The 17537-nt window shown below is 45.5% G+C and overlaps 1 protein-coding gene across 1 annotated transcript in view; it reads right to left on the bottom strand.

Annotated features, from left to right (window-relative positions):
- myo10 (myosin X) overlaps window positions 1-17537 on the bottom strand; it is an 81349-nt gene that overhangs the window by 48052 nt on the left and 15760 nt on the right. The window contains 3 exon segments of the mRNA XM_047026764.1: window positions 71-163; window positions 165-230; window positions 9603-9701. Coding sequence (XP_046882720.1) covers window positions 71-163; window positions 165-230; window positions 9603-9701 — 258 coding nt within the window.

Raw genomic sequence — 17537 nt, 5'->3', positions numbered from 1 at the left:
TTGTGAGTGTGTGTGTGTGTATCTGTGTGTGTGTGAGTGTGTGTGTGTGTATCTGTGTGTAAACACTCACATAGATGCTCCTCTGCTGGTAGCGCAGGAACAGGTTGTGCATGATGGCCCCATCGTGGAGATCCTGCAGGGCCGCCATGTCCTCCACCCCCCTGGAGGCTGCTGGAGTGCATAGGCTGCACCTTCTGCCTGGTCAGGGTGCTCTGCTTGTAGGTGTACACCTGGAGCAAGAGGATGAAGATGGAGGGAGGAAAGGGAGAGAGTGGGGGGTTAGGTAGGATGCAAACATATTTTGGGGATGAGCCTGGGGTATCTTGAAGGGATATTGAGAAAGAAGAAGAAAAATGCTTTCACTCTAATGTTATTACCCTGTTTTATCGGTTTGGACACTGGAAAAATCTGTTATGAAAAACTGAATTTTGCAGCTTAACTTATGATCACAAATTGTACATACTGTTTGTTCCTCACAAGCTCAAGCCAGGTATGAGATTAATTAAGTAGATACAAACTAGATGCTGTAGAAGGTTAAAGCAACGATAATGCCACCAAATATCAGGATATGGACAAGACGTAAATCGGTCTGGTCCCTTCAGCAAAAGCTGCAGTGACCCTGGGAACCAACATTTTACAAACTCATTATTACGCCACACTTCAACTGAATAGTTTTATATGACTGAGAGATGGAAGGCACAGAGAGAAACTTCCCTGACCAGCCCTGTTTCCTATAGGGCATAATTTACCACAGGGCCACCAAGGTCTTGACAGATCGGTTCATAAACCTGAGCACATGACCTCGCCACAGGTGACCGGCAAAACCTCTCAACGGGTCAGAATCAGTCTCCAAGATCCCACCAGACAGTCCATATCTCACATCGGCACCGGGGAGTCAGGAAACCTGGTGGATATCTTCTCTAGCTCCTAGAATACGACCCTGAGCTGCTAAGTGTCGTTGATAGGCCCTGTGCTGTGTGTGTGTGGTGTGTGTGTGAGTGAAGTGTGAGTGTGGGGTGTGTGTGTGTGTGTGCGTGGTCTGCCTGTAGAAGCATTCTTATCCCTTCCGTCTGAGTGCTAGCCCAAACAGTGTGTCAGAGACAACGTTCCTTCTGAGTGGAGCAGGGGTCACAACGCAGAGCCGGACCAATATCTTTAGTCTGTGACAAAGGCAACTTGGGAACATGTGAAGCTGACCCATTAGAAGCTTCAACTGACCAAAATATGGAAACATTTCTGACTTAATAACACATTTATTTAGTTATTTCGATTAGTGTCCATTTTTTCCTGTGATTACCTGTTGCTGCTTTCACTGTGAAGGTGTGTGTTTCTTTCTTTATGCTTCAGTACACCATACACCCACAACTTTTCTCAACTTTTAACAAGCAAGCCTTGTTAACATAAAAACTGCTACTGCGTTTCCCAAACCAAAGACAGGCTGACAACGGACTCTACAGGAACTCTGGTCCTAGAAAGACGTGCGCTCGTAGGGACACTAATGTGGCTCAGACCGTCCAGCCGCCCTCTGAGGAGACCTGGACAGACTGAGGACAAGATGTGGTGAATATGAGACATCCTTGTGTAGGCTGGAATCCACCCACAGCAGAACACACCACTCAGACGTGCACACCGACCTAGTCATTATAGTCACGGGTTGATCCCAAGAGGCAGAGAGAGAGAGGGAGGGGAGGAGGGAAAGAGAGAGAGAGACACACAGAGAGAGAGAGAGAGAGAGAGAGAGAGGGAGAGGGAGAGGGGAGAGGGAGAGGGAAGGAGGGAGGGAGGGAGGGAGGGTGAGGGAGGGAGGGAGGGAGGGAGGGAGGGAGGGAGGGAGGGAGGGAGGGAGGGAGGGAGAGAGAGATAGAGAGAGAGAGAGAGAGATAGAGATAGAGATAGAGATAGAGAGAGAGAGAGAGAGAGAGAGAGAGAGAGAGAGAGAGAGAGAGAGAGAGAGAGAGAGAGAGATAGATAGATAGAGAGAGAGAGAGACGGAGAATATATAATGTATAACAAATATAAATTCAAGAAAGAACACGGGTGGGACAAAAGTTCTAAATGGAACAACAGTGAGAGGAGAGAGACACAGGAGAACGAGTGAGCGAGATGCAGTGAAAAAGAAAGACAGAGACAGACAGAGAGCATGATGGGGGGAAGAAAAGTATCTTAATTAAGGGTGCACGCGCACATCCACAGCCACTTTCATAGAAGGTTAAACTGGGGGGGGGGGGGGGCAATCACCAACAGTCCTCACAGTATCCCCAGCACATGGGGATCCAGCAGACAAAGACAGGCACCAGAGGCTAGGAGGGATGGAGGGGGGAGGGGTTGAGTCTACAGAGACTGGTAAATCTGTCAGTGGAGGGTTTGCACACACAGCAGACAGGAGGTTAACAGGGAATCCAACACAGTCTGCTTTCACTGAAGGAGATCAAAAGTATGGAGTGATTAGTTTCTGTCTTCTGACATCTAGAATGCATGGTCATGGAAGGAGGAGAGGGATGGACGGATGAAAGAGAGGTGAAGTAAACAGGGGGGAAGCATCGTTTCATGGACGTGCTGTAATAGCAGAAATACTCGCGTCCGCACACAGACACCTTTCATAATCATTCAGACTGCAAACACATCATATATTTCCCATAGCAAGTGATAGCTTACTTACTCACAGACACACACACACACACACACTGGTCTGTTTCCAATTATTCCCTTTCTGGCGTTTCCCCTCTCAGGACTCAGAGAGGCCCCAGAAGCCTGAACCTGCTCATATTTAAAACACACTGAGGTCATGCGACGCTCCCCTCCTCCCTCCCCCTCCATCTCTCCCCCCTCCCCTTCCATCTCTCCTCCCTCCCCCTCCATCTCTCCCCCCTCCCCTTCCATCTCTCCTCCCTCCCCCTCCATCTCTCCTCCCTCCCCCTCCATCTCTCCCCCCCTCCCCCTCCATCTCTCCCCCCTCCCCCTCCATCTCTCCCCCCTGCCCCTCCATCTCTCCTCCCCCCAGCTCCATCCCAGCACCCAAGCATCCCCTGTCATTAAAGCACAATCCTGGCAGCCACCCTCTCCCTCTTATAGCTCCCTCGCTCGTGTAGCTGCCTCTCTCACTACCCGCACTGCAGTCCAACCCTCGCAACCTGACTTCCAATACCAAAATATGTAGTTTTGCACCCGGGATTTGTTTTCACACTCATTGGAATATATTGTGATGTTTGCGATGTTTCGTAAAAGGGGTCACTTCTTTTTCTTTTCCTTTTTCTATAAAAAAAATTAATGTTTGCAGTGCTAACTGCTAACATGTGATCGGGATGATTTGACTTCCAGATCTAACCACAGGTTCGGTTGGGGCAGGGAATCTTTCAAAAGCTTCCATTTGGAACTTGAGTCCTTCTTAAAACACGCTACAAACCCCAGAGTTAGTGCTTCTCCCCTGTCCACGGTGAGGTGATGATGTCACAGACATGTATCTCGATTAGAACGGATCCTGTTGTTGGAACGGAGTGTTCTATGTGGGTTAAAGATTCCGGGCGTGCTGGTGCCACAACACCTAAATGATCCAAGCATCACATCTCTAAGAATCCAGCCTTCGGCCAAGCCAATCTTTCCACTCTACAGAAGTTGTTTTCTTAAAGACGACGACTACAGGAGTCCTGTCAATATGGCTGAGTATGAACTCTGACCTGGAAGGATGTTCAACACCAAGCCATATCAATAACTAATTATACTTCTTCACCTCACACACCTTTGTCCACCAGAAATGTCACAACAGCAGGATATTGGGAGTCAGGTGGCTGAGTGGTTAGGGAATGGGCTAGTAATCAGAAGGTTGCTGGTTCGATTCCCGGCCATGTCAAATTACATTGTGTCCTTGGGCAAGGCACTTCACCCTACTTGCCTCGGCGGAATGTCCCTGTACTCACTGTAAGTCAATCTGGATATGAGCGTCTGCTAAATAACTAAATGTGAATGTAATATTATTTGGACAAAACATATACAGTAACATATAAGTTCAATACATAAACACATGAAGACAACAGCAATATGTGACTCCATCTCCATGAGTAGCATTAGTCAGTTGAGTACAACTCCTATCGGCCATACCTCCAGTCTGACGGTATCGCTACGATGACAACAGAAGGGAAATAAAACAAGTGTCAGGTCATCTTTTCACACCTTCATGTTAGCCAAAGTGTCGCCAACCCTGAAACTCTTTGGATTCAAACAGCTTCAACGTGGATGTATTGTGTTTCTCACCGACAGGTGTCAAAAGCCGGGGCTCACGCAAATCTCCCCTCCACGAGCATCCAAAGCAGATATTGAGGGAATGAGCCGTTTCAAACTGCATGCATTGCTTTTAGCCCTCCAAGTCAACAGAATACATTGTGGTGTGTTTCTCTCAGTTGAAAGCCGAGGATAATCCAGGGCCCAACAGAAGCCACAAAGGACAGATACACATAAAAGGCGTACCTAACCCCAATCTGGTCTGCTGTGCTAGACGAGATCAAGGACCTCTTTGTTACAGGACTACTCCCTTGTGATGTTCCTGATCATGTGTGTGTGTGTGTGTGTGTGAAGGTGAATGACCACTGGCAACAACCCTAGGAGTATCTCCCTCTCCCCCTCCCCCTCTCCCCCTCTCTCCCTCTCCCCCTCTCCCCCCTCTCCCCCCCCTCTCCCCCCTCTCCCCCTCTCCCCCTCTCTCTCTCTCTCTCACAAACACATGTTTGAGTCGGGGAGTTGCCCGACACCAGAGGGGCTTGGTGTCCTGTCGGAGACCCCAGTAACCCTGAAACTCATGGTGACATTTCCAACAGGGGTCTTGAAGAATGCTTGCCACTGTTCGAAGAGTCAATCAGATGTGACTCCAAATGCTCCCCCCTCTCTCCCCTATTATGCTGTCTGGGCCATTTCTGACATTCCTGCGTTAGTGACGCCTCCTCCCAAAAGGGTTGAACGTCACAGACGCGCCTCACAGACGACATGGGAGCTGAGGTCGGGCTTCCCATTAACTAGCCCATCTCAAGTCTTACTTTACTTTAGGACTAAATTATACAACACATTTGTTTTCTTTTATCAGTCTGTAATGTCATGTTCTAAACCCCAGGATGACCTCAGTTGTATTACTCTGTATGTGCTTCGGGGTGAACGGTTAGGGAATCGGGCTATTAATCAGAAGGTTGTCGGTTCGATTCCCGGCGTGCAAAATTACGTTGTGTCCTTGGGCAAGGGACTTCACCCTACTTGCCTCGGGGGAATGTCTCTGTACTTACTGTAAGTCGTTCTGGATAAGAGCGTCTGCTAAATGACTAAATGTAAATTCAAATGTTTCAGAACTGCAACTTAGTTATTTTTTAAAGTGATGTATTTTAGGTTTCTATTTGTGTATCCTGTCCTTCGGAGACCTACTAATGTCAATGGGGAACTGTGGAGAGGAAGTCTGGATCAGTGGACCTGTCATGCCAAAAACTGTCCTACCTGACGTCACAATGCCGTTCCGAAGCAAGGACGCGTCCGTCGCTATGCCGACCTTAAATTCCTGAGATAGCTACGCGTGTTAGCAGGAAACCTCCTGTTCTGGTTGCTATACTGGTTACTAGGTACCAAGTTTTGTATTTAGGCTTATTTTACTAGGACAGTGTTTGGCCTGACAACACCGCTGAGGGACTGCTTTTAGTCAACAGCCTCACATGGGGGATTAGTACCTAAATTGGGCGGTTCACAAATGTAAACACACTTTACGGTCATCTGTTGAGACTTATCCTATCATCATTGGCCCTGGTATACTTCTGCTTTGAATTTCAGTAAACAATTACAGTTATACCTCAGATGGAAGTACACAGAAAATAAAAATTTTATGTTTGCGCATGTAAAGTTAATTATATTTCCCACTGATCATAATAGTGTTAGAAGTGGATTGACGTAAATCCTTCGAGTTACCTTTTATCTGATGTTACAGGGCATCAAAGACCCTGGCAGTAGATAATGTCTGGAATGGGTTGATTATTTTTCTACAGATAAGAACTGGTGCCATTTGTTGAACTACAAGGGTCAGTTCTGCATTGATCTGAGTCAGTGACTAGGTGTCCCCTGCTGAGCCTAAAGTCAGATGGCTGAGTGGTGAGGAAGTCGGGCTAGTAATCAAAAGGTTGCCGGATCGATTCCCCGCCCCGCCAATATGACGTTGTGTCCTTGGGCAAGGCACTTCACCCTACTTGCCTCGGGGGGAATGTCCCTGTACTTACTGTAAGTCGCTCTGGATAAGTGCGTCTGCTAAATGACTAAATGTAAATGTAAAGTCTTTGAAGTGTGACTTGTGAATATCCCATAAGCTAACAAGTGGGGACTTCTGCCGTAGTTAACATAGCAAGGTCAAATGCCAAAACAGTCTTAAACAATGATTATGTCAAGAGCTATACGGTAGGAAACATACATGTTACGACCCTTGAACTATGTGTCAGGCCAGTGTATTGTACCATTAGTTAATAAGATTCACAATAAGTCACTTGCATAAATGACTTAGACAGTAGAGAGACTTGCAGTAAACCTTGAATAACAGGAAGATTAAACAAGCTTGACTTTGATCTGAAATTCTTTACAGCATATAGTATTTAGCCTGACTTCCAGTTGCACCAGCTAGACCAGCTGACTTGACCAATGATTTAGCACTTGCTTAGACCATAACTCACCAAAGAATTGACAACAGTAGGCCTATTCAGCCCTGACCGGTGTATGACCTGGATCCTTGCTCCAGGTTACTACTAGCATTGTGAAACATTGTTAGCCACTGCTGATATGGCTGGCTCAGTTCGTCTTAGCAAGGGATTGGTCCTTGGCACTGACCTAATTAGGCTTCTAATTGGGCCTCTCATCTCCTGGGAGACGAGGAAGATCCCCTGCTCATTCACTGAGTCAAAACAAAGCCATGAGGTTCAGGGTTAAGCCTAGTGACAGATGCTAACGTAAGTAAATCTCTTTCTGACAAAGCCATTAGACACCATAGTAAAGGAAAGGGCTGTGTCCTGATCGTCATGATCACAACAGTTTTGTTTCGTAAAAAAAACACCTGTTACTCCAAATTTTTACGTATTCTAGTATGAACGTCCCTCTTTTTGTTATTAAATAAGAGATAACACTTTATTGTGACCTAGGCTGACAAATTTGGGGGCTGACAGCTGGCTGAATGAACTAGTGAAAACCAGAAAAACATTTAAGTGTTTTTGCCTTGTGTTGTCCACAGTTTCACTTGTTCTTGCTGCCCTCACTAGGCCCATTTGTGATTAAGAAGCCAGATAAGTGCACAGGTAAGTAACCCTGACTCTCTCAGTGATCAAAAGCACCAGGTGCTCATTGAATTACCATTCATGCTTCTCCTGCATTGTCCGCAAGTCAACTCACCTCATAGAAGACCGTCTCTTCTGTCAGAGACTGAAACCTGATCAAGGTAAGGGTGTCCTCTACCTGCTGCACACTTACAAAATACCCTCAGAGACCACAACCAACTTATCCTACTCTGCTATCGGACAAACTCTGACAGTTTCCATGGCAAATGAGAGCCCCCCTCCCCCCCCCCCCCCTCATCTCTCTCAAACCATCCACAGGTTAAGGCAAGACACAGACACACGCTGAAGTTGTGTGCTGGGGTACAACAAACCTCCCCCACTGCAGCCAGCTTTCCTCACAAAGGACAACATCTGCTCTCTGCCCAGCCCTTCTTCCATCCAGCAGGAGCAGCAAACAGGTGTTCGGGCTCTCAGATAACCCGCAGAGCACAAGAGGAACAGGCGACTGCCAGGCAACTAAACTCCCCCCTCCTTCCCCCCGCCCCTCGCTGATTAGATAAGGCCTTCCACAACGGTGGGATTAATACCTGTAGTCCCCCCTTGTCCCCCTTCAAGCCCCCTCGACCCTCTCCCCCACTCCAATCATCTCATTACAGGCTCTGAATGAGCTTCTGGATCCCCTTTCTACCACGGTAAAACCACCCTGTCTGGAAATCTAGCCTTTATGAACGATTAGTGTGATTGATGCCTCTTTGGGCTAGATGGGTTTTGACAGTAGAGTCTGGGAGCTGCTCTCATCCTATGGCTGTACACCTTTCTGTTGTCTGGGATAATGGGGAGGAGGGGGGGGATATTTATCTCCATAAAACCAGCTCCACCCCCGACTAGCATATAGACGAACTAGTGTTGTAGTTAACTTGTTTAATTGAGCCAATGTTTACTGAACAGCCAAGATCTAAACCTCTCTGCTTGTCAACAAGGGTCAGACACTGTAAGCTCTTCAACAGATTGGTGGAGCCAGTGATACCCTATTATGGAGTTTGTATCAGAGTCTGAATTAAAGCCAGACTCCACTTCTGAAAGAGGTGACCTGACCGTCCAAATGAATCATGTCCCCTAAAGGTAAAACCGTTTATTTTACTATGTGCGTGAATGAAACTTTAACAGGAATCCGAAAAGAAAATCTTGGAGAATCTCCTTTAAAACTGGTCAATAATTCTACCCTTGTCTGAACTCAAATCCCACCTAACAAAGAAACGCAAACCGCAATTCGAATTCAATCCTTCGCCTGAGAAAGTGTTCTACCAGTGCTAGCAGAGAATAGCTAATGTTGCATCCGGCAGGTCAAAGGTAGTTTCTGACATAAGATAAGAATTAAGCATTAACCCTAATCTGCAGTGCCTGAGTGTTAGCAAATCTCCTGGACAATGACTCGCTCAAGACAAACATTATAATCCCTCATATGCTTACAGTGTTCACAAGCTGGGCTTTATATCTATATGCTTATATCTATATGATATATAGAAATGTGTTTCTTCAATTTGAGATTAGAGACTAATTTCTAATTTAAGATTAGTTAGGAACTAAAAAAAGTTATACAAAAAAAAAATTCTAACCAGTCAGGCTCAACAACTTTCCCCAAAAAACAAAACACCAAAAGGTGTTAGTTTTATTTTATTTAGTTTTTTTTTAAAGGTGTTTATTTTATGGACGAAAACAGGAAAGTGTAAAAGTCCCCTGCTACCAAAAGCACACTACAAAACACAGAGGTGTTGGTGACGACCCTAAAGAGCGTTAAAGATGTAGGACCAGCTGGGTTCAGGATTACACCTCTTCATAAGGTAACACCAAACACTTAGTCAGTAAAAAGAGAAGTGTGAAAATCTGGCTTGACAAAGAGCGATGGACTCCAAGGGACACTGGACAAAGATCTTAAACTATCCGAGTGAAGTCAGTATTTTTTATCACAAATTACACCTAACGTGATTCTGACAACCAAAATGGGGAAGAGAACATTCTCTGTTTTGAGGTTTTGCTGTGTTCGTTATTTACTCTGAGTACTGTTTGAGAAGAGGCATGTGTTGACTGTTTACACCATATTTAAAGACCGTACTTATCTGGGGGTCAGATGGCTGAGTGGTTAGGGAATAGGGCTATTAATCAGAAGGTTGCCGGTTTGATTCCCGGCCCAGCCGAATGATGTTGTGTCCTTGGGCAAGGCACTTCACCCTACTTGCCTCGGGGGGAATGTCCCTGTACTTCCTGTAAGTCGCTCTGGATAAGAGCGTCTGCTAAATGACTAAATGTAAAATGTAAGAAGAGTCTTACCTGTCCGTAGTCGGTGGCAAACACCACCACCCCTCCAGCGCAGGAGGACACAGTGCTGGGAAGGTAGAGCTCATCCTCCCGCAGCCAGACACGGGCGCCCTGCAAACAGACACACCTTTACTCAACATGCCGTGAGGAGAAAAATATGTACATTTGATTATGGAACTCGTCGACACCATCGCGTTATCTATGATTAGAGCTGCCAAATTGAATATTTGGTGTAGTACAACTCAATGGTTAAAACACATACTAATGGCGAAAACAAACTGTGAAACAGACTGTGAAAGACTGTCGCGTACACCCAGTCTTTTCTGCTCTCCTCATCACATGAGAAGCAGCTAGTGTAAGATTATACTTATTTATGTACAGTAAAGTCTGAAAAGGTTATTGCTTGTTGACAGTTTGGTTCCCCTGAACTCTTGAACCACTCACATGCCAATGCCCATTGTCCTAAAACTCCATTGCTATGACAACCGTTGATGAAGAATAGCTTTTGACATGCAGCTGCATTAAACTCCATGCAGTTGCCATGGTGTCGCCATGGTGTTGACCTCTCCACTGCCAATAGGGTCACAGCTGTCCATTGAAACGTATAGCGGCGTTGGGTTACAAGGATTTGCTACCTGTGGACGTGCTTTAGCTTAGCAAACTCAAGGGGCTAGTAAACCTGGATGTTTATTGTGGTTCTTTAGTGTCCGTAGACAATTGAGACGGAACTTCTCTTCAGAAAAACCCTTCATCCTACCACTTGACCTGAACGTTTTAGTGTTGTAAAGTTGCTGTAACTTTCCCATTGGCTGCAGCTGGACGTTTGCTCAGGCTAAGCAAAGTTGGGTTACGTAAGGGTTGGGCGAGATAACCAAAAATGTTTGTAGAATTATTATTTTTTACTAAGCACTTTGAGCTGCAATTCTTGTATGAAAAGTGCTATATAAATGAAGTCTTACTTACTTACTTACTTACTAGGCTATTGATCAATGTCGATCATTTTCACAATATATATATTTCATAATAATAACGCTTAATTTAGTTTTAAGAACGTTCTCCTCAGGCCAGAAGTATGCATGCTACCAGCAAGGAGTACTAATCTATCTACGCCACAGTACTTAAGCCAAAGTTGTCCACTGCCCTCAGTCCAACCTACTGGAGGTCCACTTATCTCACATAACTGCTATCAGCCAGGAAGTCAGAATCACACAATATCTTTCAGCGCGTGGCGTTCTCATCTCGATTTTTTGGCTCAGGTCCTCATTCTTGACCAGCTAATCTCAACAGCCATTGAAGAGAGTAGCTTCTGGATGGCAATTGTGAACTACCCCGCCCCCCCCCCCCCCCCCCTCTTTTTTTTTCCTCTATGAAAAGCTGCAAATCCATATAACCCAGAGGGCCTCTTGTGAGGCCGCTTAAATGCAAAGCCATATGTGCGTGCATTCATTAGCGTGACAGGCTAATGCTAATGGAGAAAACATACTGACTGTTTGAAGGCTGGACTGGCTAAGGTAAGGAGGGGGAGGGGGGGAGGGGGGGGGCTCCTCTGAACCGAGCACATATTGGATCTTTGAACTCTTTGCCACATTATGAGCAACTCAGCTTAGATTTTTATGAAACAGGCACCGAAGTAAAGGGAGTCCTTAAGAGAGAGAGTTTACACTGAGGGACGCGCGTGCATGCACTCACAGACACCGCAAGGTAAGGCTCTCTTTTTACACACATACGTACTTGCTTACACACACACACACACACCACCTAAAAAGCAGGTCTGCCTTGTCAGCAGTACATCAATGGAGAACTGTGTGTTGTTCTAAACCCAGGGCAGTCTCCCGCTGAAGAGAGAAAACACACACGTTCAAAAGAACGTGGGATCACCTGGGGAGAGATCAATCTGACTCGCAGAGGAAACTCATAAAGGAACTCATCTTTTGACCTGAGAATCCTGAGCGTTTCCTTTACTCGTTTCATTCAGAGAAACTGCTTTCGTGTGAATGTCACTTCTGTTTAGATGGCCCCAGGAAAAAAATATATATATTTGTAAAAATTCAGTAATGTTATGCTGACAGCTTCATTCAATTACCAGATGTTATCTTTAAGGTATATTTGTGTAAATAATAAACGGTAGCTAAATAGATTGGAAATGTCATGTTTTATTCAATAAGGACTGAGTTGGAAATGTCATAAAGGAGCTATGGTTTTTGTGACATCACAAAAGAGTGAAACTCAAAGTCAGAATGTCAGGAAGAAAAAAAAAAAAGTATTGTGATGTCATGGTCACACAAAACCATGATGTTCATAAATGTTTTATCACAAAGGGACATGTTCTATTGTGATGAAACAAAAGATTTGCGAGTGCTGCTGGGCAGCCAAGACCATATGGGCATTCCTGATGTGCAAAGCCTAGTCAGAATAATTTGACGCCTGTCTTAGGGTGGGGTGGGGGGTGGGGTTGCCATTTGCCCCTCCCCCACTCCTCCCACCCCCCCTTACTGGGAGCCGGGGGCCCCAGAACACTCTTTGAAAGTCAGTCATGTCCAAACGACAACATTTGCAGGCTACCATTAAAGCACATTAGCTCTTGTCCTCCCTCTCCTTTCTTTGTGATGGGCGTGTGCCGACAGCCCCCCCCCCCCCCCCTGCACTCTGGGGAGAGAGAGAGAGGACACATCCCATGGTGGCACACTGTCTCATTGTCTCTCCCTCCTTAATCCCTCCTCACCCCTTCATCCCACGGCCCACCGAGCCACCAGCCCCTTTCTCAAACTTTGGCTCCACGCCACAGCTCCGAATCGCCTCCTTTCCTCTACCTCCTCCTCCTCCCCCACCCCCACCCCTCGCCTCACTCACGGCACCCGATGGGAGACAACAGGACGATCCCTACGTGAAGCGGTAGTTTTACAGGGAGGGAGACCAGGAGAGGAAGCCATTAAACATGATCAGTACACAGCTGAGTTGTATTCTAGTAGAGGGAGGTGGAACAGAGGGAGGGAAAGGGGGAGAGGGAGAGAGAGAAAGAGATGGAGGCAGAGGGAGGGAGAGGGAGAGAGAGAGAGAGAGAGAGAGAGAGAGAGAGAGAGAGAGAGAGAGATGGAGGCAGAGGGAGGGAGAGAGGGGAAAGGGAGGGAACAAGAAAAAGAGAGAGAGGGATCGAGAGAGAGAAGACTAACTGAGAGCCTTGTCCTGCAGAATCCAGGACCAGCTGTTGCACCAGTGGAGGCTTATATTCCAGATCCTATATCAGCGCCTCTCAGTGTCTCACAAAGGTCTGGGTAAACCACCCTCGCAGAATGGAACAACTCTTTCCTACATTTTTCCAATCCAACCGCATCCCCACAGCATGCTAAACAGACAGCTAATGCGCAGAAGTAAAGGGTTATCCAGTCTGGGAAAGGAACAGTTTGGAGCGTAATGTCAATTGAAGTCGTCTTTAAGCCAAGTCTTATGTCCTTAGGTGCACGGTGATGCCGTACAGCCGCACGCAAGCAGCTTCCGGCCTGTAGCGTGTCACCCACGTACTGTACACAGCTTTAGCCCTGCTGTCCAGCCACGTGCGAGTACTTCCCTGGAGTACCATTTCAATCGTGACCTGTTACCAGCCTGACTTCTCTCCCAGTAAGAAACCACAACATCAACACAACCGCCTCCCCCACCCCCCGCTCTGAGAACACAGTCCTCATGTCAGCCAGCCAAAACCAAGCCACTGACCCTTCCCCTGGAATTGCAGGCTCAATCCCCAACACACACACACACACACACACACACACACAAAAACCACCCACATACAGAAACACACAACGTCTTGCTGATGCTTCTTCAGGGGATGGCTGGTGGTGGGATGCGAGGGGCAGGCGGGGCGAGGCGGGAGGCGGGCTGTGATTCCATCGCCTTGTCTGGATCTGAGCAGCTGTCCTGGGCAGAGTATGCCACTTCCTCCCCAGCAACAACCAGAGTATTGTGTGCCACGGTGGCCGTCCCCTCCCGTCTAAATGAATGGCAGTTAATGGGAAAGTCTGTGTCCTGGGTAACACAGTGAGCAGAAACAACTGGTGCTATTGGTCTGTGTTGGTGCGCTAAGCAGAATAGCTGGTCGACACAGCTGGTAGTGTGTGAGCTTGTGTGTGTGTGTGAGAATGTGTGTGAGAATGTGTGTGTGTGAGAATGTGTGTGTGTGTGTGTGTGTGAGAATGTGTGTGTGTGTGTGTGTGAGAATGTGTGTGTGTGTGTGTGTGAGAATGTGTGTGTGTGTGTGTGAGAATGTGTGAAACAGTAGTCATCCGGTTGGCCGGGTTTGATTCTCTACTATGTGTCTTAAGTGATGTGACGTGTGTGTGTGTGTGGGCACTGTCTTCAAATAAACATTTAATATACAACTAGTGCTGAGCAAGACTCTGTTACAAGCACCGCAATGTCATGGCAGCTCAGAGAACCGTTTTTTACTGTAGCCGACTTGATACTCTAAACTTTAGACTTTAGAGTCTAAAGTCTTTCATCAAGACAAATTGTTCACCATTTCAAAACTCAGAAGTTCAGTTGTCGAGACTCTGAAAAGAGACTCTGTCTCTTTTTCAGAATGAACTTCTCAATAAAACTTTGGCAAGTCAGCTTCCAAAAATATTCTGTTTAATATTCTCTGCATGATATGAGCCCAACTGGCGATTCAATCCTATTTCAACTGATACATACAGTGCCCTCCAAAAGTATTGGAACAGTGAGGCCAATTCCTTTATTTTTGCTGTAGACTGAAAACATTTGGGCTTGACATCAAACGATGAATGTGAAACTAGAGATCAACGTTTCAGCTTTTATTTCCAGGTATTTACATCAGGATCTGATGCACAAATTAGAAAATATCACCTTTTTGTTCGAACCCACCCATTTGTCACGTGAGCAAAAGTATTGGAACATGTGACTGACAGGTGTGTTTTGTTGCCCAGGTGTGTCCTATTACATACATTATTCAATCAATAAATACCACTGAATGTCTACACTCAGGTTCAGATTGGGTAAGATAGGTTTTGTCTATGCAGACTGTATTCAGAGGTGAAAACAACATGAAAACCAGAGCGCTGTCTTTGGGTGAAAAACAAGCAATTGTGAGTCTTAGAGAAGATGGAAAATCAATCAGAGCCATTGCAGAAACATTGGCCATAGCCAGTACAACCATTTGGAATGTCCTGAAGAAGAAGAAAACTACTGGTGTACTAAGTAACAGACGTCGAACAGGTAGACCAAGGAAAACATCAGCAGTTGATGACAGAAACATTGTGAGAGCTGTAAAGAAAGACCCTAAAACAACTGTTAGTGAGATCAGCAACAACCTCCAGATGGCAGGAGTGAAGGTATCACTATCTACTGTTCGCAGAAGACTTCATGAACAAAAGTACAAGGGCTACACCAGAAGATGCAAACCACTCATTAGCAAGAAGAATAGGAAGGCCAGGCTGGAAATTGCCAAAAAGTACAGAGATGAACCTCAAAAATTCTGGGACAAAGTTTTATGGACTGATGAGACAAAGATTAACTTTTACCAAAGTGATGGAAAGGCTAAAGTTTGGAGAAAGAAAGGAACTGCTCATGATCCCAAACACACAAGCTCATCTGTGAAACACGGTGAAGGTAATGTCATGGCTTGGACTTGCATGGCTTCTTCTGGGACGGGCTCATTAATCTTCATTGAGGATGTAACACATGATGGCAGCAGCAAAATGACCTCGGAAGTCTACAGAAACATTTTGTCTGCCAATTTAAGGAAAGATGCAACCAAACTGATTGGCAGAGCCTTCATCATGCAGCAAGATAACGACCCAAAACACACTGCCAAAACAACAAAGGAGTTCATCAGGGGCAAGAAATGGGAGGTATTAGACTGGCCAAGTCAATCTCCAGACTTAAACCCTATAGAGCATGCATTTTACCTGCTTAAGAGGAGACTGAAGGGAGGAACCCCACAAAACAAACAACAACTGAAAGAGGCTGCAGTGAAAGCCTGGGAAAGCATCAAAAAGGAAGAATGTAAAAGTTTGGTGACGTCAATGGGTCACAGACTTGCTGCAGTTATTGAAAGCAAAGGATTTGCAACTAAATATTAAGTCTTATTCACTTAAATATGTTTTAAGTATATCTGTTCCAATACTTTTGCTCACATGACAAATGGGTGGATTCAAACAAAATGTGATATTTTCTTAGTTGTGCATCAGATCCTGATGTAAATACCTGGAAATAAAAGCTGAAACGTTGATCTCTGGTCTCACGTTCATTATTTGATGTCAAGCCCAAATGTTTTCAGTCTACAGCAAAAATAAAGGAATTTGCCTCACTGTTCCAATACTTTTGGAGGGCACTGTATACCCCCTCTCCCATCTCTATGTGTACAAATGTGGTCAAAGGTTCGCCTCACGGCCAGAAAACACGTTCCTCGTGGTCAGCCGTGTGGAACAGATCATCTTCTGCTTGTTTGTACAAGATACACATCCTAATCATGTCCTCTCACTCAAAGCATGCTGTCAGAAGACCTACTCCCCTCTAAACCACAGTCTAGCAGCAAACTGGTATTTTACACGGAAGAAGTCTACTTTTTGCATGTTGTCAAGGGACGAAAAAAAAAAAGACGAAAGTATTTGTCTGGAAGCATTTCCTGTAGATGGAGGACGATTGTCTGACTGCAATGACAGGCCCTTCTGTCTGAGCAGAAACGTCAGACAGAATACTCCCAGTAATGAGTTAAGGTCTGTCCATACCAAGGACGATAGCGAGATCTATAACGAGAACTATATTTACGTCCACACCAAACTCAGCGATTACTTCTCCGCAATATCGTCTGCTTTTTTAAATGCGCGGGCGCTTTAAATTCGGATGGATTCTGAAATTGTTTTTCCTGCTACCTATCATTGTATAATTTATCTTAACATTCTTTCTGTCTTCATCATCATGTTTTATTTCCCCCTGAAATTCATTAAAGGTAATGGAGAGCCCTTTTATTGGTCCTAAAGATAAGACCAGCTCCACCGATTCAGGGGATTAATAATTAACATTTAAAGGGAAGCGTTTTTTTTTTTTTTACAACAGCGTTTAAAAGTAAACAGTTCAACATAAGGTTTCGTTAGAAATGATTGCCACTTGACTTTGTATTTGAATGTGATAACTACAGCCAATAGCGAGTGAGAATGCACAAACAACTGAAGTATCAGCCTAGTTAAAAAAACTTTGAAGCCCTGTCTTGTTACTTACAATACCCAAATTATAGATATTTCCAATGACTCCAGTTTGTGACTTTTTTCCTTACGTTTTTCCCCCCCAAAAACAGATTACTAATTTGTCTGGAGGCTCTTTCCGTAGAAGGAGGCGAGGACAGTGCGAGGTTCAGAGCACCGTAAATCAGCCCTGAAGGGTAAAAATTACAAGAGCTCACAAACTCTGAGGAAAAGATTTACACCCGTCCCTGTTCCGTCCCTGTTCCCTAAACCTCAAGCTGTTTCAGGGCAAATTTCATGCTTACTTTTCGAATAACAAAGGAATTTGTGCCTTTGGGGTACAGTCCGTTTACAGAAATTGTCTTCTGGCAGTCTGATGGGAACACAGGACAGACAAAAAGCCTGGAGCGAAAACAGGCTGCTAAAGCCAGCCTAAACGATGTCTGCATACTGGTGCAAATTGACCTTGAACCTTTTGCCAGCTATGTGACACAACCCAATCCACTCGCACTGTCTGCGTTGAGCACCAATAAGCTGGAGATGACACACAAAGGTTGTTTGGACTTGAATGATTGGACACACTAGGGCAGGGATTGAAGCTTATGGGAACTTATCGCTCTGTATGTTGACTGTGGGATGTGTGGGAAAACGTGCCCGCATACACACACAGACACACGCACACACACACACAGATGTGTGATAGATACACAACCATACAAGAACTACCACAGCTGTGACCCCCCCATCCCCCCAC

This window comes from Hypomesus transpacificus, chromosome 10 (assembly GCF_021917145.1).
Source record: "Hypomesus transpacificus isolate Combined female chromosome 10, fHypTra1, whole genome shotgun sequence".
NCBI classification, from domain to species: domain Eukaryota; kingdom Metazoa; phylum Chordata; class Actinopteri; order Osmeriformes; family Osmeridae; genus Hypomesus; species Hypomesus transpacificus.
This window is presented reverse-complemented; position numbering and strand designations above follow the sequence as displayed.